Source organism: Ipomoea nil, unplaced genomic scaffold (assembly GCF_001879475.1).
Source record: "Ipomoea nil cultivar Tokyo-kokei standard unplaced genomic scaffold, Asagao_1.1 scaffold0146, whole genome shotgun sequence".
Classification (NCBI taxonomy): Eukaryota; Viridiplantae; Streptophyta; class Magnoliopsida; order Solanales; family Convolvulaceae; genus Ipomoea; species Ipomoea nil.
The window spans coordinates 2,968,207-2,992,051 of record NW_017616574.1 but is presented as its reverse complement, the minus strand read 5'-3'; the positions used below and the strand labels follow the sequence as shown (position 1 = coordinate 2,992,051).

The following is a 23,845-nucleotide window of genomic DNA, read 5'->3' as shown; positions in this document are numbered from 1 at the left end:
GGTAAGGGTCCACGATCTTCCGTGGACCATATTAATTAATAATTTAGGAAATCCTACCTAAATTAAATTCTTTTTATCTATTCCTTTAACAGGATTAATTAAATAATTAACCCGAATTTAAAGGCGTAACACGGGGTGTTACAAATCTGATTTCACAGTAATGTCAGACAAGCAAAAGGTTCTCATACAAGCCTTTGACACTGTACTTCTAGCAGTTAGGCATAGATAATGTGTAAGACAGTTGCACTGTAACATGAGGGTGGCTGGTTTCACAACAAATTCAATAAAGGATGCATTGTGGAAAGCAGCAAGGGCAACTACAGTTAATAACTTTACAGGTGCATTACAAGAGTTAAGAAACTTGGATGAAAATGCATTTGCTTGGCTTGGTGATAAGCACCCATCAGAGTGGTCTAGATCCCACTTCACTGGATTTGCAAATTGTGACATGTTGGTGAATAACATTTCTTAATCATTTAATGCAATGATATTGACAGCTAGGGAAAGTCCTGTGATTAATTGTTTGGAGATCATTAGAAAGAAAATCATGGTAAGGTTATTTGAGTCAAAAACTAAGGCTGCTGAATGGAGTGGAAGAATTTGTCCAGCAATTGTGAAAAAAAAATAGATGAAATTGAGATGCAAGCTGGTGGATTGATAGGTTATCAGTGTGTTCTCACGTTATTTGAGATCATACAGACACATTCTGGGCAATACACTGTGGATTTAGGTAGAAAATCATGTTCTTGTAGGAAATGCGACCTAAATTGGATCCCTTGCCAACATGCAGTATGTGCAATCTGGATAAAATATGGGAAATGACCTATTTGGGATTATGTGAATTTTTGCTACTCAATTTCCACATACTTAAAGACATATGAGGGATGTATAAAGCCGATGTCAGGATATGAAGAGTGGCCTGCCACAAGTAGACCACCTCCATTGCCACCAGTGTATAATGCAAAGCCTAGAAGGCCTAGAAAATTGAGGATGAAGTCTGCAGGTGAGATAAGTAAAAATGGTATGCATTTGTCAAGAAGCCATGTTGCTTTACATTGCACAAAATGCAAAGAATTGGGCCATAACAGCATAAAGTGTCCAAAATACCCTACAAGGAGGCCTTCCAATCAGGTTATGTATTTTTCTTAATCTGATTAGAGTCAGTAACAATTTTCTTTGGTAAGTAACATAATAATTTTGCAGGTAAAAAGAAGAAAATCAATGCACTCTACCTAGGTTAGAGTTCAGCCACACCCAGCATCCATGCAGACTGCCCAAGTTGGAGTTGAGCCACAACTACCTTCTAGTATTGCCACAATGCAGCCTGCCCAGGTTGGAGATGAGCCACAGCCACCATCCAGTCTCCCTAGCATGCAGCCTGCCAATCAGGTTATCCATTTTTCTTAATTTGATTAGAGTCAGTAACACTTTTCTTTGGTAAGTAACATAATTATTTTGTAGGTAAAATGAAGAAAATCAATGCACTCTGCCCAAGTTGGAGTTCAGCCACACCCAGCATCAATGCAGACTGCCCAAGTTGGAGTTGAGCCACAGCCACCATCCAGTCTCCCCAGCATGCAGCTTGCCTAGATTGGAGATGAGCCACGGCCACTATCCAGTTTCCCCAGTATGCAGCTTGCCTAGGTGTTTGAAACTGAAGTAATTACTCAACCAGATGTAATTACTCAACCTGATGTTGAAGATAATGATTGGGAGATTCCAGATCATATTTTGGATGAGCAATGGCACCAAATCATAGTTCAGGTAGAGGAAATTCAAGGAGGTATGTTATAATCATTTTACACTTATGTATTGTAGGGATATTCAAGGATATTAAGCTTGATATGAAACTTATGTATCGTAGGGGCTTCTCTAAGTAGCAGTGTTCAAATACCAGTCAATCCAATTGGAGAAACATTGAATGAAAATGTTGCTGCTGGACCACATTCACATAGGAAGAAAAAACCAGTGAAGATCAACTATCGTAAAAGATCCAAGACCACATTCAAGAGTAAATTCTTTGGGAATGACAAAGATCCAATCACTTTGGATTAATTGAAGTTTAGTGACTGCATTTTGGATAGGATATGATGTAGTTGAAGTTTAGTGACTACTTTTTGGATAACTTTATGATGTATTAGATCACTAGCCTTGAAGTTTAACTCTTTTTTGTACTCAGCTTAGCAAATATGCTTGGATTATGATACTGAGATTATGCACTCAGTTTAGCAAATATGCTTGGATTAAGGTTACTCAGATTATGCTTGAATGCTTAACTCTGTTTTGCACTCAGATAATGGTACTTAGTTTACTAATTATGATTGGATTATGGCACTGTGATTATGCACTCAGTTTAGCAAATATGCTTGGATTAAGGTTACTCAGATTATGCTTGAATGTTTAACTCTACTTTGTACTCAGATTATGGTACTTAGTTTACCAATTATGATTGGATTATGGTACTGTGATTATGCACTCAGTTTAGCAAATATGCTTGGATTAAGGTTCGTCAGATTATGCTTAAAGTTTAACTCTGTTTTGTACTCAGATTATGGTACTTAGTTTACCAATTATGATTGGATTGTGGTACTGTGATTATGCACTCAGTTTAGCAATGTCAATGTGATTTGTCAGAAGGGGTTATGGTACTCATTTATGGTACTCATTTACATTGCAATGTGATTTGTTATAAATTGGAGCTATTAACTATTTTGCTTGGTCCAAATACTCATAACTTGTAGCTATTTCACTTTGATAGAATGCAAGTGTCATAATCTGAGTACAAAACTAAAACTCATTTATGGTACACTTTGATAGAATGCAAGTGTCATAATCTGAGTACAAATCTGAGTACACTCATTTATGGTACACTTTGATAGAATGCAACTTGTAGCCATTACACCCAGGTCATTACAGAATCAGTTACCCAGTACATAATCATTCATTACAAATAGGAATACATATATGGTCATTACACAATCATTCATTACAGATCATCATAACTAGTAGCCAACATAATGTCCTTGTTTTCTCTAGGCACATTCACTACTAATACTAAAACTACAAATAACACAATGCACACTGCTATAACTGCAAATATCCTCATACCGTTGCCCTATCCACCATTATTTTTTTTTTTTGACATCAACCTTAGCTTGTAGCCTCATTTTCAGTCTTGCAATCTCTTCTTCATTTCGATTGATCCTTGTCAATAACCCAGGAATTATTCTTCTTGACCTTGCGCACATTGGAGGATCATGCCATCTAACAAAACTACACATTTTCCCTCCCTACACCAAACTCAAAGAATTGCAAGTTCAATCCTAAAGTAATAGAATTGAATACACAGAATGGAACCAAAATTAACATAATTGAATACACAGATTCTTAACCACTTACATTTGCGCTCAATACACCAAAATAAAAGAATTGCAAGTTTAATCCTAAAGTAACAGAATTGAATACACAATGGAACCCACATTGTTATAATAATATTATTATTATAATTATTAAACCAAGCAAGTAATTAATAATTAGTTAATTTGTTGGAAATAATGAAAGTAATGGGTGTGGGTCATGCATTGTATGTGAAGAGTGGCCTAAATTATAGCATTAGTACATGGAGCATTAGCTTCCTGATTAGTAGCTTTCATTTAGTATAAATATGTGGTTTGTATTCATTTGTTAATCATCCCTTCAAATAACATTATTCATTCCTCTCTCTTCTCTCTCAATATATAAATATAATATATTGATATATTATATTTAATATATATTATAGATATATTATATTATATTTAATATATATTATATTAAATATATTATATTTAATATATCTAACATTTGGTATCAGAGCCAGTCAACCTTTCAACCCCGAGATATTTCCCGTAGTGAAATATGGCTACAAATTTCAATATTGTATGGACGGGTCCCAAATTGGACGGGAAACTCGATTACAATTATTGGCAAATTATGATGTCCACACATTTGCAAGCTCAAAATCTTTGGAGCTTTGTTGATCCCGGTTTACCCGAAGGAGCTGATGCAGCCGCTATACGGCGAGATAAATTGGCCTTGGGTCAGATTCACCAAGGTGTTCATTATTCCATTTTTGGGCAATTAGCTCGTGCTCAAACAGCAAAACAAGCTTGGGACATCTTAAAGGTGTCACACAAAGGAGTCGATCGGGCACAGAAGTCTAAGTTGCAGTCGTTGAGAAGGTTGTACGATAATTGTGAGATGACCTCTACAGAAACAGTAGATGTGTATTTCACTCGTCTTATTGATATGGTGAATAAGATGAGGCTATATGGAGATACGATTGAAGATGGTGCAGTGGTTGAAAAAGTTCTTCGAACTATGCCGATGAAGTATGACCATGTGGTGGCTTCAATAACAGAGTCACACAAAACCGAGCTCTTATCAATTGCAGAGCTGAAAGGTATGGTAGAAAGTCATATTGACAGGATTGCGTCAAAATCGGAACCACTAGCAGAAGAAGCTTTGAAGAGTCAAGTCACCCTTAATGTGACTGGCATTAATCAAAGAGGTGGAGGATCTGGTAGAGGTCGTGGAAGAGGAAGAGGATGTTCTGGTGGAAGAGGTCGTGGTAACTTCAACCAAGGAGGAGGACGTGGTAACTCCAACCAAGGAAGAGGTGGAGGTAATACCAAACAAGGAGGTAAATTTCCATTTCATTGCTACAATTGTGGCAAGTATGGGCACAAGATTGCAGATTGTTGGTATAATGAGGACAACAATCGTGGAAATCAAGCAAACATTGCTGAAAACACTGCTGAAAAGTCTGGTGAGAGTTCTGAAACTTTACTTTTAGCCAGCGATAGTTTTTCTGCAGATAAGAACATATGGTTCTTGGATACTGGGTGTAGTAACCATATGTGTGGGAAGAAAGAATTGTTTTCTGAACTGGATGAATCAGTCCAGTCTGAAGTGACATTTGGCAATAAGTCAAAGGTGCCAATATTGGGAAAAGGTAAAATCTCTATTCAGTTGAAGGATGGTACTCAAAATTTTATATCCGATGTGTTCTATGTTCCTGAACTACACCAAAATTTGTTGAGTATGGGACAGTTGTCAGAAAAAGGATATAAGATACATATTGCTCAGGGGTGTTGTACCATTGAAGATGATAAAGGAGTTTTGATTGCAAAGGTAAATATGTCCCAAAATCGACTATTTCCTTTGAAAATTAAGCATACTCTCATTGCTTGCTTTAATTCTGAAGTTTGCGATGATAATTGGTTATGGCATATGCGGTTTGGGCATTTTCATTTCTCTGGATTAAACTATCTTGCAAGAAATGAACTTGTTTCTGATTTACCTGTTGTGAATGTCCCTAATCGTATATGTGAGATTTGTGTGATTGGGAAGAAGCATAGAGATCCCTTCCCCGTGGGCAAGTCAAGGAGAGCCACAAAACAGTTGGAGATTGTTCACTCAGACCTGTGTTCGTTGGAGGTTCCCTCATATGGAGGTTGTAAGTACTTTATTACTTTCATTGATGATTTCAGTAGGAAAACATGGGTTTACTTTCTGAAGCAAAAGTCTGAAGCATGTGATGTTTTCAAACAATTTAAGGCTTTTGTTGAAAAGCAAAGTGGTTATGAAGTTAAAATCTTGAGAACTGATAGAGGTACAGAATATATTGCTTGTGATAATTTTCTGAAAGAAAAGGGTATTCAGCACCAAATGACAGCTAGATACACTCCACAACAAAACGGAGTGGCTGAGAGGAAGAATAGGTCAATCATGGATATGGTGAGGTGCATGTTGAAATCTAAGGATCTGCCTAAGCCTTTTTGGGCAGAAGCTGTTGCTTGTGCTGTCTATGTGTTGAATAGGTGCCCAACTAAGAGTGTCCGTGATAAGACGCCCGAAGAAGCTTGGAGTGGGAGAAAACCCTCTATCAAATATCTCAAGGTTTTTGGATGTTTGGCATATGCCCACGTGCCGAATCCATTGAGAAAGAAGTTGGATGATAAAGGTGAGAAGTGCATATTCATTGGTTATAGTGACGCTTCAAAGGCTTATAAACTATACAATCCTGAAACTAAAAAGGTTGTTATAAGTCGTGATGTCACTTTTGATGAATATGGTGCCTGGGATTGGTTAGCTAAAGATGAAAGTTCAGTTGTTATTCCTGCTGTTGAAAATATTGTTGAAGAGCAACCGATTCCAGATAATGTCCAGTCTCCTTCACAGCCAGAGTCGTCAGTTCGACGATCTCAGCGCGAGCGCCACTTACCAGCTCGCTTGCAAGATTATGTTTTGGGTCATGATAATGACTTGTCGGATGAAGAGATTATTCAATTTGCTCTTTTTGCAGATTGTGATCCTTTACCTTTTGAGGAGGCTGCTACAGAAACTCATTGGCTTAAGGTGATGGATGAGGAGATACGTGCCATTGAGAAGAATGGCACCTGGGAGTTAACAGATGTACCTCTTGGGAAGAAGCCAATTGGAGTAAAGTGGGTTTACAGAACGAAATACAAGTCCGTATATCCAACTTGAAGACAGAGACATTTCTCAAATTGAAGAAGGAAATTGGAATGACCAATATATCCAACTTAGTTTAAAGGAGGCAATGTTATAATAATATTATTATTATAATTATTAAACCAAGCAAGTAATTAATAATTAGTTAATTTGTTGGAAATAATGAAAGTAATGGGTGTGGGTCATGCATTGTATGTGAAGAGTGGCCTAAATTATAGCATTAGTACATGGAGCATTAGCTTCCTGATTAGTAGCTTTCATTTAGTATAAATTCATTTGTTAATCATCCCTTCAAATAACATTATTCATTCCTCTCTCTTCTCTCTCAATATATAAATATAATATATTGATATATTATATTTAATATATATTATAGATATATTATATTATATTTAATATATATTATATTAAATATATTATATTTAATATATCTAACACACATTAACATCATTGAATACACAGAAATTATATTACCTTTTGTTTCTAATGGAACAAAAAAATAAATTTTAACAATAATTAAACCACTCACATTTTCGAATGAACATTCCCAATACCTTCTACCAGGATTATCATTCGTCCAAGATGTTTGTAGGTTCAAACATTGCCCACCTTCTAGGGTTACATTGCTATATGCTGTGTCCTGAGCGTAAAAGGGGTTTGGTTTATGTATAAAAGGAGGAATTGAAGGGAAATTGCGTATAATCTGAAGTATTATACGATTGGAAAGTAAAAAGACAATATTAGCCCTCCTTCTGACGTCAACTTAACATCAAGGGAACGGAAGGACCAACATTGGAAACTTTTTAATAGTCGAGGGTTTAAATTGTCTAAATTAAAAGTCGATGACCAATTTTAGAAAATCAACATAGTCGGGGGACCAATGCTGGAATTAACTTAATGTTTTACTATCCAAAAATCATGGAGAGTGTACTTCTCACGTAAAATACGCTCGGATTATTGGTAGTTTAATGTATCTAATGAGTTGTACTAGGCCAGACATTGCCTTTCAGATTAGTAAATTCAGTAGATATACGAGTAACCCCAGTGATATACACCGAAAGGCAAATACCTAAGGGGTACACGTGACCTTGGACTACACTATACAAGATATCATGTTATACTTGAAGGGTATAGCGACGCTAATTGGATATCGGATATTAAGGACTCTAAGTCCACGAGTGGCTACGTGTTCACGATAGTCGGTGCATTCGTAGCGTGGAAATTCTCTAAACAAACTGTGATAGCCAGATCCACGATGGAATCAGTGTTGATAACCTTAGACAAATGTTGCGAAGAGGCTGAATGGCTACGCCATTTTCTCGAGGATATTCCTAGTTGGGTAAGACTTGTACCTCAAATATGTGTGCATTGCAATAGTCAAGCCACGATTGGTAGAGTACGGAGTAATATATATAATGGTAAGTCTAGACATATACGTCGTAGACATAATATCATTAAACAACTTCTCAATACTGGTGTTGTCTCGGTTGACTATGTGAAGTCAAAACACAACATAGCGGATCCGTTAACCAAAGGGTTAAATAGAGAGTTGATTGAGAAGTTGACATGAGGATTGGGTCTAAAGTCCTTGGAATAAGGTTCTATAGTGGATACCCAACGTAGTTGGCACCTAGGTTCAATGGGACAACTAAATTTTGGAACAAAGCGTGTAACTGTGGAGTCTCGGACTCCCTACCATTCCTCGTTAGAACAGTGACTCCAGCACGAGGTTAGCGCACTGATGCTTTAGTGATTCGAATGTCGGTTGACATTGGTGAGTATGCGGGATACTTGAAAAAGAATCACCTATGTGAGAGAGAAGTGGGGTTGCTTCAAAGGAGAATTGATTAGGCTCAATTCTTTAGAAACTCTTGCAGAACCAGGAACGGTAACCCATGACCAAAACAGGCACACTCATGATAACAGAACATGGTTGGAGGTTCCTGTGTGAGATATATCATCATCTACACAAAAGACAGTAAGTTCAAAGACATCGCGTTCTACCGAACAACTAGTAGAGTAAATATATCTTCATAAGAGAAGGTCCAAAGGGTAACATCTACCTATCTTATGCAAGGATCGACTGTTGAACACAGTCATTCCATTTTAGAACAACCCCGAAAATCAAATTTTCATTCATGTGGGAGATTCTTGGAAAAATAATAGCAAAAATTGCATTGTAAGTGGCTATTTTGTGGTACAAATACATGTGGGATCCATTTTCGATTTGGGTCAAATCAAAGTAGGTTCGAGTTCTTCGTAGTGAGACGAAGAGATTGATATATTGTACGCTAAAAACAGATAATGAGTGAATGACAAATTGATTTTCAAAGTATCCTTTGTCCCACATTGAAAAAAAGAAGGGGATTTGCACCACTATATATACAAGACCCATTTAGAGAGATATTGAATTGTATAGCATAAAGGTTATCCATTGCACGCATGAGGTGCAAATCAAATCCCAGAATGAGCTTGAAAGTGGCTGACCTTGTGAGCTTACTTTTTAGTCACCATCCGAGTAGTAACTATTTGGAATTACTATTGTTCCAACTTTTCAAAAATATTGTCCGAGTAGTAACTATTCGGAAATACTATTGTTCCAACTTTTCAAAAATATTTTCCAACTTTTTAGCCATCGTCTGAGTAGTAACTATTCGGAATTACTATTCGGTCATACTGGATTTGAATGAATGGTAGATTTTGACTCCTTGTTACGTAACCCTTCGGGTACCTTTCGAACTACTCACGTTTCGAACCACTCTTCGGGTACTGTTCAGAGTGTCGTTCTAGGTATTAATTTTGATGCTACAAAATTAATTTCAAAATTTAATTCTAATTTTGAATTTGAGAATTAATTCTCAAGTTAATGGTTGCCAGTTATTGAGGTTACACAGACTGTATCAGTTTTAATGCAATGATAAATGCTATTTATCCTTCTCCTATATAAGCCTTTGGATGTAGCAGGTGGATTTTGAAAACTCTAACACTCATGGTTTTGCTTTAATTTCAAATAAAAAAAATAAAAAAAAAATAAAAATAAAAATAAAAAAAATCTCTGCTCATCTTCCTCCTTCCTATGTTCAAAGTCGTGTTCTAGTTCACCGGGTTTATTCATTTGAGTGCTCAAACATTAAATCGTAGCTTGTTTTATCCTGGGAAACCTAGGCTACAATTCTCCTAGCACCTTTTGGGAGGTAGCAAAATTTTTTTTAAGGATAGTGTGCCCGGGTATGACATGACGCAAGCTAACTTAGCCCTTTCATCATTCGTTTTTGTGCTTGTTATTTTAATTTGTGTGAAAATAATCATTTTTGTATCATCCGGGTTGGACTTCCATTTGGAAGGTTATGATTTCGAGCCTCAGTGGAGGCGTTATTGGCTCTTTGTGTTTCAGTAGGTTGAGAAAGTATATGAACAGATACTACATTGTAATAGAGCTAGTAGCATTCAAAAAAAAAATATCCCTAACAAAAAATTGTAGAATTCGGGATAATCGTAGTCAAGTTAGTCATGCTGCTGACTTGATAAATACTCCGTACAAGATTACAAGCTAGTTGGACGACTCCGATTCCCCACTGACCCAGCTATGAATAATTTAAAGTTGGTTTATCTCATGTGATCTTTTGCCGGCTAGAATCACAAGTCAAGTTTATCCTCTGCACATCTTCGGGGGTGTTATGGTAATTACAGTGGCCATTTATAGCGACCGGGTTCCAGAAATACACCAACAGTGTTGACAACATGCACCGATAGTGTAATAAAACACACCACAGTGAAACACACCAATAGTGTATTCCTGAACACTGTATGGTGTATTTATTCATATCTAATTACGCGTTTTTGGTGATGCGTACCTGATTTGTGTATGTTTTTTGCTATGCATTTCATAGCATGGATGGTGTATATTTGTATAACAATTGGTGCAGCCGCACTGACCAATACACCAGAGTAAGGCTAATAATGCATCAATTACACATCCCGGTGCCCTATGACGAGTTTACCCTTGCAGTTCGCTAGGTAGGAGAACGTGCGCGAAAATACTGGAAGAATCTTGATTAATGTGATTCATTGGATCTATCTAATCTAATGGCCTTTAATTGACCATACGATCACACCTAACAACATGGTTGCACTTGACTCATTGGATCTATCTAATCTAATGGCATTCATTGGATCTATCTAATCTAATGGCATATATATATATATATATATATATATATATATATATATATATATATATATATATATATATATATATATATATATATATATATATATATATATATATATATATATAGGGAAGGGATCAGGCGCATTTGAGGCTTCCCTGCGATTGTGCGGGTGGACGCATGTTAAGCATTAATCTGACGCACTTAAAGTACACAACACACGCACATTAAGCACACAAACAAAAAACACAATCTCACGCATGTTAAGTACAAGTCTTTTACGCATGTTAAGCACAAACCTCACACATGTTAAGCACAAAAAAAAACACACGCACCTTAAGTTTTAAAAACAACTCACATTAAGTACACACTCACGCACATTAAGTACAAAACTCATGCACATTAAGCACAAAACTCCCGCACATTAAGCATAAAACTCATGCACTTTAAAGTTTCAACAACAACTCACATTAAGTACACACTCACGCACATTAAGCACAAAACTCACGCACAAGACTCACGTAAGTACAAAACTCACGCACGTTAAATATTACACACTCCCGCACGTTAAGCACAAATCTCATGACATTAAGTACAATACTCGCGTACATTAATCACCTGCACAACAGCACGGGAAACACTTAAATGCACCTAAACCTGAACCTATATATAAGTATTTCCCGTGCTGTTGTGCTGGTGATTAATGTGCGCAAGTTTTGTACTTAAATGTGCGTGAGTTTTGTGCTTAATGTGCGTGAGATTTGTGCTTAATGTGCGTGAGTGTGTAATGTTTAATGTGCGTGAGTTTTGTACTTAATGTGCGTGAGTCTTGTGCGTAATGTGCGTGAGTTTTGTGCTTAATGTGTATGAGTGTGTACTTAATGTGAGTTGTTGTTGAAACTTTAAAGTGCATGAGTTTTATGCTTAATGTGCGTGAGTTTTGTGTTTAATGTGCGTGAGTCGTGTGCTTAAGGTGCGTGAGTTTTGTACTTAATGTGCGTGAGTGTGTACTTAACGTGAGTTATTTTAAACTTAAGGTGCGTGTGTTTTTGTGCTTAACATGCGTGAGGTTTGTACTTAACATGCGTGAGGTTTGTACTTAACATGCGTGAGGCTTGTGCTTAACATGAGTGAGGTTGTGTTTTGTTTGTGTGGTTAATGTGCGTATGTTGTGTACTTTAAGTGCGTCAGATTAATGATTAACGTGCATCCACCCTCACAACTGCACGGGAAGTTTCAAATGCACCTGATCCCTTCCCTATATATATATATATATATATATATATATATATATATATGGATGCACTCAGGTGCGAATAAGTGCTCAGGAGGGAAATGCGAACGAATTAGAGCGCGACACGTGTCCAGATCTAATAACTTTTAAAAAAAAAACGCTGTGGCATTTTCGTAAATAATTGAACATCGAAGTGCAAGTAAAATCACTTACAAGTGCACCTACTTTCACCTATAAGTACATGTAATTTTGCCTTGTTAGCATTCACTTTCCGCAAACATTCATGCACCTGGGTGTGCTTATAACTATAGGTGCACCTACTTTCACCTATAAGTGCATGTAATTTTGCCTTGTTAGCATTCATTTTCCGCAAACATTCATGCACCTGGGTGTGCTTATAACTATATGTGCAACTATTTATAACTATAGGTGCAACTACTTATAACTATAGGTGCACCTACTTTCACCTATAAGTGCATGTAATTTTGCCTTGTTAACATTCATTGATCTGAGTTCAGCGGGTAGTAATACCCCTGAAAACCACTCGCAAACATTCATACACTTAGGTGCAACTACTTATAACTATATGTGCAACTACTTAGAACTATAGGTGCAACTACTTAGAACTATAGGTGCAACTAAGTATTGATGCTCAGTGTAAATTTTTACTTGCACCTATAATACATTTTACATGCACTTGTAATACGTTTTACTTGCACTTCGATGTTCAATTATTTACGAAAATGCCACCGCCTTTTTTTAAAAAATCAGTGTTTCTCATCCATTAGATCTGGACACGTGGACGAACAGAATTCATTCCTATTTCGCGCCTAGGCACCTGAGTGCGATTCTATATATATATATATATATATATTGCTTCTTTTTCCTTTAAATAAATCAGTACAGCATATATATTGCACGTACTTTGCGTCATGGCTGACGGCAATTGTTATTCTGGCCGGAGGAGTATCGGAAAATCAAGATTTGAATATATGCTGCAAATTAAAGATGGAGTTTTAACTTATTATTGTGCTAAAACCCCATAGAAGACAGTAGTTAGCTAGGTTCCGGTGGCAATAAATGAACATCGACATTAATCATTAACCAGACAAGTATGCTCAAGTCTCAATCATGGAATGGTACAGGCAGCCATGCCCCCTCCCATATTTGTAAAGGAGATTACTTGAAATGATTCTCATCAGCTTCTGACCAACAGTGCAGAGATTGATAGGGGACATTTTTAACTCTTTCTTCAATTTCAAGACCAGAAATTTTGGTACATTTTTCGTTGTTGTGGACTTGTGGTGTGCAGATGCAGACTGCTCACTCTGGGTTGACAAGAGTTGGCCTATGTAAACTTGGTAAAGTTGGTAACAATTTATGAGCTATGTCGCCCTTGTCCTCAAACTTTGAACGTGTCTTAACGATTTATAAGTTTCCCAAAGTGTTTATATATTTGTGTTCATAATAGGAACTGAATTCTGCACTCTTTGTGACTGTCAACAAATTTGGGTCATTATCTTATTTGGACGAACCTAAGCTATTAGCTCCTTGTATGACGAGAAAAATTTGCAGTCACTATCAGATGGTATGCATTAGGTAAATCCCCTTCTCTGGATTGACTAGCGGAATTTAAAAATCGGACTTTCCCTTAGTAGGAACCGAATTCTGTACTTTGTGGTTGCCTATGAACCTAAGCTATTAGATCTCTGAGTGACGAGAAAAACCCGCAAGCACTACCCAAGGGTGTGTAGTGGTTAAACCCCACCTTGTGATCCTAGCCAACAAATGACTACAAAGAGGTAAACCAACCTAAGTTGTCTATAGCTGATCGGTTAAAATCAAGAATGCCAACATCCCACTCCGTTAAGAGTCGAACTTGAAATCTTGTAATGTTTAAGTCAACCACCAACTTAGCTAGTTTACAGGAAGACCAACTACCTGTCGAATTGCAAAAGTTTGATATCATGTCATCCAATACTAAGTTATACTAAAGTAACCTGCATTATATGTAAGTTTACAGGAAGACACAGAATTGACAGAGGGGGGAAAGGGGGACTGAGATATTATAACATAGGACCAGAAGACTAAAACACAAAAATTTTAACATGGGTAGACTACGGCAACCATTATAATTGGAGTTGCTCCAAGCACTTCACTGCTGTTGATTCATCAACCTCGGTGCATTGGGACTTGTTTGCAGATTCGGGAGCTACAGAGAGTGAAGCTTTTGGAGTACTTGAAACAGCTTCCTTTGGGGCAGGTGGGGCAGCAAACACAGGGATTGCCTGCCTGACAGAGACGGGTGGGGCAACTCGAACAGGCTGTGCAGTGCGCATCACTTGAGGTGAGTGCACAGAGCGTGGAGGAAGTGTAGGTGCTGAGAAAACTGGAACAGCAGTTCTTATTGTAACAGGTGGAGCAATACCACAGTAAGGCATCCTATATGGCCTAACGGGAACATAAGGAGCTGCACCTGCTGTAGGATATTTCTGGGAGCAAATGGAGCGGCCCTCTGATGCAGGAGCTGGGGATTGTGGCAGAGGCTGTGGAGCGGCCCTATCATGGGCTGTTGTTGTTGATGTTCTGTACCTAGGACTGGTTTTCGGGCAAATTAAAGGAAGGATTTTAGACGTGGATGCTAGTGGACGCTGTGGGCTTAAAGGTCGAGGGGTGGGGATGGTAAACTTCTGGAATGGAATTGAACCATTGCTGGATTTAGCCTTGTCTATCTTTTCCTTCAAACAGTAGTTCAATAATGCCCTTGCTATCCTGATCTGCTCCTGCTCGTCAGTGTTCTCTGGCTCAGACGATAAACTGGCATCTTGCTTTGCCACTGTGAGATTAAAAATTATTCTTTTAAAAAAACACAGTGCTTATCAATTCTGACAAGGACATCATGTTGGCAGCAAAGAGATAAATTCCAAAAAAGAACAAAAACCGATTTTACTAAAAGTAGCAGTAACAGTTCATTGAAGGTCAAAAAGGTCAAATTGGGAAGAGCATTTGATCTACTAGGAGTGAGTAACATCAATGAAATGTAAAAATTTAGAAGCATGGATAACTCATTAATGCATTGCACTGAAGATTGGCTTCAAATTTGGGCTGCTTTTCCATTCCTGCATTTATAATGCTTTTCCATCCTACTCTAGAATTAAATGGGAAGCACATAGAGTGGGATTCTATCTGTAAATTAGGTAAGTGATACAGATACACGACGAACTGTTATAATAAGAACAGATGAATTAAAAGATCTTGTATCATAATACATGTGATTGAAGCATGACCTGCTATAATAAGTTCAGGATGTGTAGTAGTCAAAACGTGTGAGGATGTTTCTACATTTCTCAGTGGCATATAAATGAAAATATAATTTGCAAAAACTATGGCAGAGCATTCGCATTGTTTAAAAATTTTCAAGAGTAGGGAACTCACATTGTTTCAAAGACGACCAAGCAGCCAATGCAGCATTTTTCTCGGCTTGCTTTTTGTTCTTGGCTGGTTCCCCAGTAAACGTGATTCCAGCAAGTTCCACTGTTCCTGTGAAGACAGGTTGGTGCCCGAGGCCAGACCTAAATGTCGTATACTGAGGCAAAGGAGATCCAACTCTCTGTGCAATCTCTTGTAAAAGGTTTTTATACACTCCTGTTTCGTCCTACAAGTTGTTCACACAATCAACCAAATAAAAATAACTTCCAATGATCCTTTCTGAAACCAGTCACCTTCCATAAACATGTATCAAGTGTTTATAACAACGAATAGCATCAGTACTTTGTTCATATATCAAGTCGAGTTAACAATTAGAAATATCAGACCCAGCACACAACACTGTATCTATGCATCTACAGACTACAGAGGTTCCATGAACGGATCATTGACCAATTAGCTCGACTTTGCCATAACGCATCATTTTATTAAAATACAAAAGCTAGAACCGGTTCTTTTGGTTCCATATACTGCTGTACTATTCCGTCTGCACTAAGCAGTAAGCAAGGAAGACGACAGGCACATGCAGTTACATCTCAATAGGAGAAACGAAATAAAACCGAGGGAGACAAGACCATAAATGCGAAATTCAATCTAGATACACTACCCAGAAGCACCATACTGAGCCTTTCCCTTGTCATAAAAACCCACAAAACACCTTATTTAATGCTGAATGCCTACACAGGCCATGCTCACCCCCTCAATCTTAAATTGCTTGTTCGAACCAAGAACTGTGCATCCTAGCAAAGTCAATAATGTCCTTGATCCGTCTTTGTCATTTGCTGAATAAAATTCACTACCCCCAATTTAATGCGGGGCGAAAAAACAGCCTTCAACAGTTCAGCAGCATGTGCCAAACTGATGCCCTCTGCCCTCCTTGAATCAAATACATTTCTTTAACTCCCTATTTTATTCAGTTAGGTAGGACTAACCCTCACTTTTCAATGCATTCATACCCATTTCAACATATTATTTATGCCAATAAACGACTAAGGGAGTTAGTAATCCTAATTGCTGTCATTATCATGTATAAACACAGCACAGAAGTCATAACATGTATTCATTATTCATTTAAACCCAATGCTCATACTGCCAAATTACTCATACTTTGACTGGTCTCATTATCTTATCAACATTTCTGGGTTTATTTATTGTGGTCCTCCAGAGACTGAATCCGCGTGCCATGAAATTATTCCTCAATTTTCATAAATATATTCAATTCTTTCAAAGAAAATACCCCAAATTTATATGCTTATATTACAGAAATACCCTTCATAACATGAACTTGCTGCAACATAGTGTAATATTACAAGAAAACTAAAAACAAATGTTAAGCATATGATATATATATATATATATATATATATATATATATATATATATATGGTCATTGTCAGTAAACTTCGACAGTTATACTGTATCCCAATTTACACCAAACTTTTCTGAAAATTCCATGGCATTACAGTTAGTAGAGGAAAGCTAGCACGAGGCTATTTTGGTAATTTCCAGCCTCCATTAAAGTTCCACCACCAAACCTCAGAACTGATCATCAATTCTGGTGCAGAGAATGGAAAGAATGAAAATGCAAAACCCAACGGCAGCTTAAAATCGGTGAATAACTCCCCGCCGGTGCACGATAGCACCGTCAATATCGCCGGAAAATCAATAAGTCAACAAGAAGGAAAGGAGCTTTTTGTTTATTTATTTATTTTTGTTTTGCACACATTAACTAAATTTAAACTTGCGGCTTCCAGACAGGTTTCCAGATATCTAGAACGATAAGCCGTTTCTACGCATTGATATTAATGTTTAAAAAATAAATAAAAATAAAAATGAAGTTATAAATTACTGTAACATTTGGATTGGGAAGCATTTTGGAGAGCTGGAAGATAGTAAAAGAGGGGCTTACGATGATCCGGGCGGCGAGGGAGTGGGAGCCGCGGTGGGAGAGGGAGTCGAGGGCGACCTCGGCGGCGGCGTGCTCGGCTTGGCGAAGAGTGGAGCAGTAGTTGGGGCTCTCGAAGGCCTCGCCGTTGAAGTTAACGACGGCCTTGAAGCGCGGCGCGTGGTCTGGACCTTCCCGTATGCAGATGTAGGAGGGCAAGTTGAAGCAGCTCCTCTGCGCCAGCTCTTGCAGCTGGTTCTTATACATTTTCTTTTTCTCCGAGCAAGCGGGACGGTAAACGAGTGATCGGATCGGAATCAGAGCGTTTGCCGATGAGCGTTTTCAGACGGGTGGCGGAGGATGAAGGAGGCTGCGAAACATCGTTGAGAGAGAGAGCAGAGAGAGAGAGGGAGAGAGAGAGAGAGGGAGAAAGAGAAAATAGGCGTTGGGTTGCAGTTGGTGTTTACTACTGATTTTAAAATATTGGAATAATGGTCAAATTAGTAGGCTTGTGCAACAGATGGGTTCGGACGGTTCGGGTTCGCGGAGGGTTAATATGATCGGCGCATACCCTAATCTAGCACCTAATTGTTTATTTTCCCACCTAATTTTGTCGGATATTGTTCCAAATTATCGTTCGAATATCCGACTCAACCGTCAGATATATCGGTTATTGATGATAAAACTGTAAGTGCAAAAATAATAAATTTATTTAATAAAAAGAATTGATTTTTAATAGTTAACCACTTAAGTAGTCTAAAATACAGAACTACTTAAGTAGTAAAAGTGTAAGACACTTCACAAGTTCACAGTTTCAACTTACAAATTAAAATTTACATTCATAACTCATAAGCATTTACTGATTACAGACTAACTAACTAAGAATTAAGCATACAAAAATACAAAAACACTGAAGTTCAGACATTAAGCAGTAAGCAATTAAGCTTTAATTGAAGCCTCCAAAACTTGAAAGTCCAATGTCCAAGCCACCAAGCATCAGCAGTCAGCAGTCAGCAGTCAGCAACTCAGCATTCAGCAAAAAGAATACCAGTAGACCCTAATAATATGATAATAACCTATTTGGCTATTTCTCTTCCTAATAAGTAAAAACACAAAACTTTTATAAGCTTTAAAATATATAAACTTTAAAGTTTAAACAATTGAACATGAATGAGTTATGAATGTAAATTTTAGAGTGCTCAGATTGCTATTTTTCCAGATCAACCAAGGATTGGGGGAAATTGCTCAATATGAGTATGGCACAAAACACCACACTACATAGGCAACATGCCAAACCCAATTCTATATATTCAGAAAACATGGTGGAAGCATCATCATTGCACAAGGGGCCAAAGACAATTAAGTAATTAACAATAAGTCAATAACAGAGATATGGAGACTTGAGAGAAGTGAAGCCATATACATTACCACTTTACCAGACACCATTCATCATTCAGGTGCCAAATGCTCGATGGCAGCAACATTTAAAATGTCACCAAGCCATTGAACACTTTCCAATTCCATTGCCCAGCCAAGGAATGAGGGCCTGAGGGACATTGATATTTGATACACATACATTGTAACACTAATGCAGTCATACAGAGATATCATATAATAATCATTGATCAAATATCAAAATAAATACAGAAATGCTTTATGGAATAAAAGTTATAAGTATATAACCATACAGGTATTGTAGGCAATAATCCAACTCCAGTGTGGATGTGCTGCACAACTCTGCAAAAAGAAAAAAAAAACACAAGTATAATTAAAAGAAGTATTAATTTATAATAAATAGTTATAAATTCTAAGTTAAAATGTAAATTTTAGAGATTTACCTTTCTCAATCCTTTCAACATCTTCAATATTTTCTTCAACAGAGATTGGTTGATTGGCTAACCTCAACCAATCCTGTGCGCACACAAGTGCCTCAACAATCTTAGGAGTTAGGGAACTCCTAAAGGCATCTAGTACTCTCCCACTGGTACTGAATGCTGATTCAGATGCAACAGTAGAGATTGGAACAGCAAGTACATCCTTTGCCATTTTAGATAACACAGGGAACCTATCAGAATTCAGCTTCCACCATCTTAGAAGGTCAAAAGAATCCTCATCATCCACAATGACCTCAGACAAATACACCTCCAACTCAATTTTTTTCATTGACAAATCACCAGTACCCAATTTTTGTTTCTTAATCTGGGATTTCAATGATGCTTGAGGTTTCCCAACAGAAACACAATCAGAAATTATAACTGAAGGGGCTGATTTGGCAGAATTTTCAGGAACAGACTGGACAGGAAAACAGGACACATAATCTTGAAATAACTCCTTAAGGCCAACAACAACCTTATCAAACATTGTTTTACCTTTGCCCTCACCATATAACTGGGTAAACTGAATGGGCATATATTCTATTTTGTCCTTGGGGTCTAAGATATTTGCATAGAATATGAGAAAGTTCATTTTTTCAGGCTCACCCCAATACTTATCAAACTTTGCCCTCATATTTGTACCCATCAGTTTAACTGTAACACCCCCTTAAAAACATGCTATTTAAAAGCCTTAAACATGCAGATAACTGAACTAAACAACAAACACAGCGGAAGACTGAAAGATAGATAGATAGACATAATCCGGAACACAGGGTGTTATGCCACGTTCACCAAAAGGATGAACGCACCGGCAACATCTGCAATGTTTACATCTAAACCCATTGTCTCAAAGTTCTATATCTAAGCTGGCACACAGGCCACAAAACGAAAGGGAGAAGCTATACTAGCAAGCACTAGACCGCGCACTCGTCTAGGCATCACCTGAAAGAACACAATAAAACATGGGACGACGCCCGGTGAGCGAATAATGCTGGTAACCCACCAATACATGTGAAATATCATACATAGATAAGATATAAGTTGTAAAGCCATTTTCGAAACGGAATACATATATATAAGTACAAAACCAAGAGTAATAGTCAACACAAGACTCAACACTCTCAACAAGAACACGGGAACACATCCCAAGACCACAAAGAACAACACGACTCACAAGAACTCTCAAGGTATGATCTATCATCACACAATAGATCCAAAACCCGACATGCATAACGCAAAGGAATAAGACTCACCCACGGCAACACATGTCAAGGCAACACTTGCCCATGTGACTACACACGTCACAAGAAGAGAATTCACAACAACGGCTACACAAGCCCTCGTGACATCACCCATCACGAGTTGATATGCCTTCCTTATGCTCGGTTCCAACCTTATGGCTACCCCCAACCTTATATCTTCTTCCAACCATTACCTCCAGGACCCCTGTACTTCTTAGTCCAACCTTTTCCCTCCTGGGACCGTCGTCCCCCACCAACAAACCACCAACAAAACCACCAATTTCATAGTACACGAGGGTACCGTACACACACACGGCAACACATGGCACCCAAGAATCACGTGAACCTTACACAAAGGTCACAACTCCATAATCACGTCACGACCACCACAAGGACCGCTGCAATACCTTGGTGACTAGTGTCCCATACCACTAATCGTGCAATCCAGGTAAAGCCACGCACACATCACACCTCAACAGGAATCAATCAACGGATCACAACGAAGATATGAAACCATACTCAATCAAGGAATGGATCACAGTCCAACAACAACAACAACGATGAATAACACAAGTTATCATCAACCAATAGGAAGGTACAAACAACTCACACGCTAGCATTTAAACACCGAACTAGCATGCTTATCAAACGGATAAACCAAACGTAGTTCCGAAGAACACACAAAACTCATCACGGTTCTACGAAACACAATGTTGAACACTTAGCACGATCCAAGACACCAAAACCTACATGGAATCCTACCATATAGTTCTAGACATACGAAACATCAAGAAGACACTCAAATAGTTCCACAAAAGAACACCGGGAAGTCAAAAAACCAAATACCAAGTCAAAAGAATCACGGGGAACAAATCCCCAACAACATCACCACACGTACCCGCGGGTAGGCCCGCGGGTAGGCCTCTACCCGCGGTTCCGCCCACGGGTACTGGCTACCCAAAATGTGTACCCCGCGGGTGGGCGACGGGTTGGACCCCTACCCGCCGTTCCGCCCGCGGGTACACCCCTGTACCACAAACAAATCCCTTCGGGGATTTTCAACTCCAAGCCCAAATTCAAGTCCAAAACATGCCAAATCTCACCAAATACAACAAAATGACTTGAATCAAAGGAAATGCCAAGCAATGGCACAAATGAACCCTAAACACAAGCTCTAGATATGCATTTTCACAAGACAATGCATAAACACTCACATTTCATAGCAAAACACATGTAGAATCTAAGAAATATTCACATAGGTAAGCAAAATAGATTTTGTAGAGCATGGGTTACCTCTTGTAGACTAAAGACTTCACTTTACACCTCAACAAACTCCTCTCAAGGCTCACCTTCCAAACCCACTTCAAGAACATACCAAAAGATCATAAAGATCCTATCTTTAAGAAAAGACACCTAAGATAAAACCAAAAACACAAGATGAACTTAGATCTTACCCTCCTAGATGCCCAAATATATGAAAGGTTGAATCTTGGAAGCAACTCTTGAAGTTTTGGCAAGGCTCCAACTTGGCTTGGAAGAAAAGCTACCCAACTTTTTAGAGAGAAGGTGGAGCTAGATTTTTAGAAAGTGTAAGGAAAGAATGAAGGTGGTCTACTAGGTTAGGTTACAATACTAACACCAAGTGAAAGGTCAAGAATACCCTTACTAACATAAGGAAGTGTAAGGAACAAGGGAACTCCTTACAAAGCTCAAGGTACAACTTTGACTTTGGGGTTGACTAGTCAATTACTAGTCCCCAACTATTAAATTTCAGGAATTTAAGAAATTAAATTACAAATTGAAATAGGATTAATTACTTAATTAATCCCTTAATTGAATTTGGATTTCGAGGTGTCACATTAACATTAACACTGCCATCAGCTTCCACCATATTACTTAACAAGCAAGACAGATCAGAAATCACAGAGAAAAAAGTATTAGAAGTCACATACAGTGAACCAGAAATTCTAACAGTCATTTCATAAAAAGATTTTAGAATCTGTACCAAACCAGAAATGGTTTCCCAATCCATGAAGTTAGGTATATTATTCTCACCCAAATCAGATTTAAATCCACTGTCTGAGCTTGCATACTCTTCAAAGACTTTCTCATACAACAAAGCAGCACTGAGCATCATATAGGTGGAGTTCCACATTGTAGGAACATCAAGACACAAAGACTTCTTGGCTTCCACCCCCATTACATCAACTAGCTCCCTAAACCTTTGAAGCCTAGTAGGTGAGCTTCTCACATACCTAACCGAATCCCTCACTTTTTTAACAGCACTATCAGATTCTTTCAACCCATCCTGTACCACCAAGTTAAGGATGTGAGCAATGCACCTCATGTGCAAGTACTTACTCCTAACAGCAGTACAACCCCATGACACAAACATTTTCTTTAAGAATCCTAGGGCAGTATCATTGCTAGAAGCATTATCAACTGTGACACTGAAAACTAATTTTAGACCCCAGTCCATAAGACAACTTTCTAAAGCCTTTGCAATACTTTCACCCTTGTGGGAATAGATAGGAACAAATGAAATGATTTTCTTTTGGAGCTTCCACTCACTGTCAATGAAATGTGCAGTTATGCACATGTAGTTTATTCTCTGGACTGAGGTCCATGTATCAGTTGTGATACTAACCCTCTGAGTACTAGTCCTAAAGAACTTCTTCAAGTTGAGCCTCTCATCAGAAAAAATCTTAAAAATGTCCCTACTGATAGTCCATGTTGAAGGGATTTTAAACCTAGGACAGCAAACAAACACAAACTTTCTAAACCCCTGTCCCTCAACTATCCTAAAAGGCAATTCATCCAGAATAATCATCTCAGCTAAGGCTCTCCTTATCAAGTCTTGGTCAAATACCCAAGTACCTAACACCCCTTCTGATCCTTCACTACTTTCAGTTTCAGCAGAAGAAGGTTCACGTTGGAAAGTAAGCAAGGACTGCCTTGTATCCTTAGAGTGAGGATTTTTAAGGCAGTTTACCACATGAAGTCTGAGAGAAGAAGTCCCATTTCGACTACAAAACCACAAAACCCTCTCCGCATCGGAATCATTGACGACGGCCACCCCTTTCGCGACCTCCGCGGTCTCCACCATGCCTGGCCTGCGCCCTCCAAAACCACGGCCAAAGCCTCCTCTCTCAGCCATGATTGGTTCTAATAGTTGATATCAAGATGAAATTAACAGAAGCAGAGTCAAAAAAAGGTTTACGAACCCTCAAGATCTCCCAAGTCAACCTCACCACCACCCACCCTCCCACCTCACTGCCAAGCTCAACCAAACCCTCTCTGCCAAAAACCCTAACAAGAAATTGATCTACACCTACGACCCCATCTCCCTCACCACCTTCGCCTCTCAAGTAACCCTAACCAAGGGCTCCTTCCCGGGTTTGCACCATGGTTGTGCTGATGCTTGAGAAATTGAAGAGAAA

The 23,845-nt window shown here is 38.3% G+C and overlaps 2 protein-coding genes and 1 long non-coding RNA gene across 3 annotated transcripts; all 3 read right to left on the bottom strand.

Moving 5' to 3' along the window:
- Positions 1 to 2,907: 2,907 nt before the first annotated feature.
- On the bottom strand, positions 2,908 to 7,125 carry LOC109174665. The gene is made up of 2 exons (XR_002053145.1): positions 7,046 to 7,125; positions 2,908 to 3,290 (listed from the first exon to the last, which is right to left on the bottom strand). It is a non-coding gene; the product is annotated as an uncharacterized LOC109174665 (long non-coding RNA).
- A 6,745-nt stretch (positions 7,126 to 13,870) lies between these two features.
- LOC109173366 (double-stranded RNA-binding protein 2-like) lies at positions 13,871 to 17,751 on the bottom strand. Its single transcript, XM_019322603.1, has 3 exons — positions 17,315 to 17,751; positions 15,355 to 15,574; positions 13,871 to 14,755 (listed from the first exon to the last, which is right to left on the bottom strand). The coding sequence occupies exons 1-3, from the start codon at positions 17,555 to 17,557 to the stop codon at positions 14,049 to 14,051; spliced, it is 1,170 nt and encodes a 389-aa protein (XP_019178148.1). The 5' UTR covers positions 17,558 to 17,751; the 3' UTR covers positions 13,871 to 14,048.
- A 988-nt stretch (positions 17,752 to 18,739) lies between these two features.
- On the bottom strand, positions 18,740 to 23,562 carry LOC109174255 (zinc finger BED domain-containing protein RICESLEEPER 2-like). Its single transcript, XM_019323501.1, has 4 exons — positions 22,278 to 23,562; positions 19,129 to 19,830; positions 18,979 to 19,027; positions 18,740 to 18,875 (listed from the first exon to the last, which is right to left on the bottom strand). Exons 1-4 carry the CDS (start codon positions 23,560 to 23,562, stop codon positions 18,740 to 18,742), a joined length of 2,172 nt encoding a protein of 723 aa, XP_019179046.1.
- Positions 23,563 to 23,845: the final 283 nt, after the last annotated feature.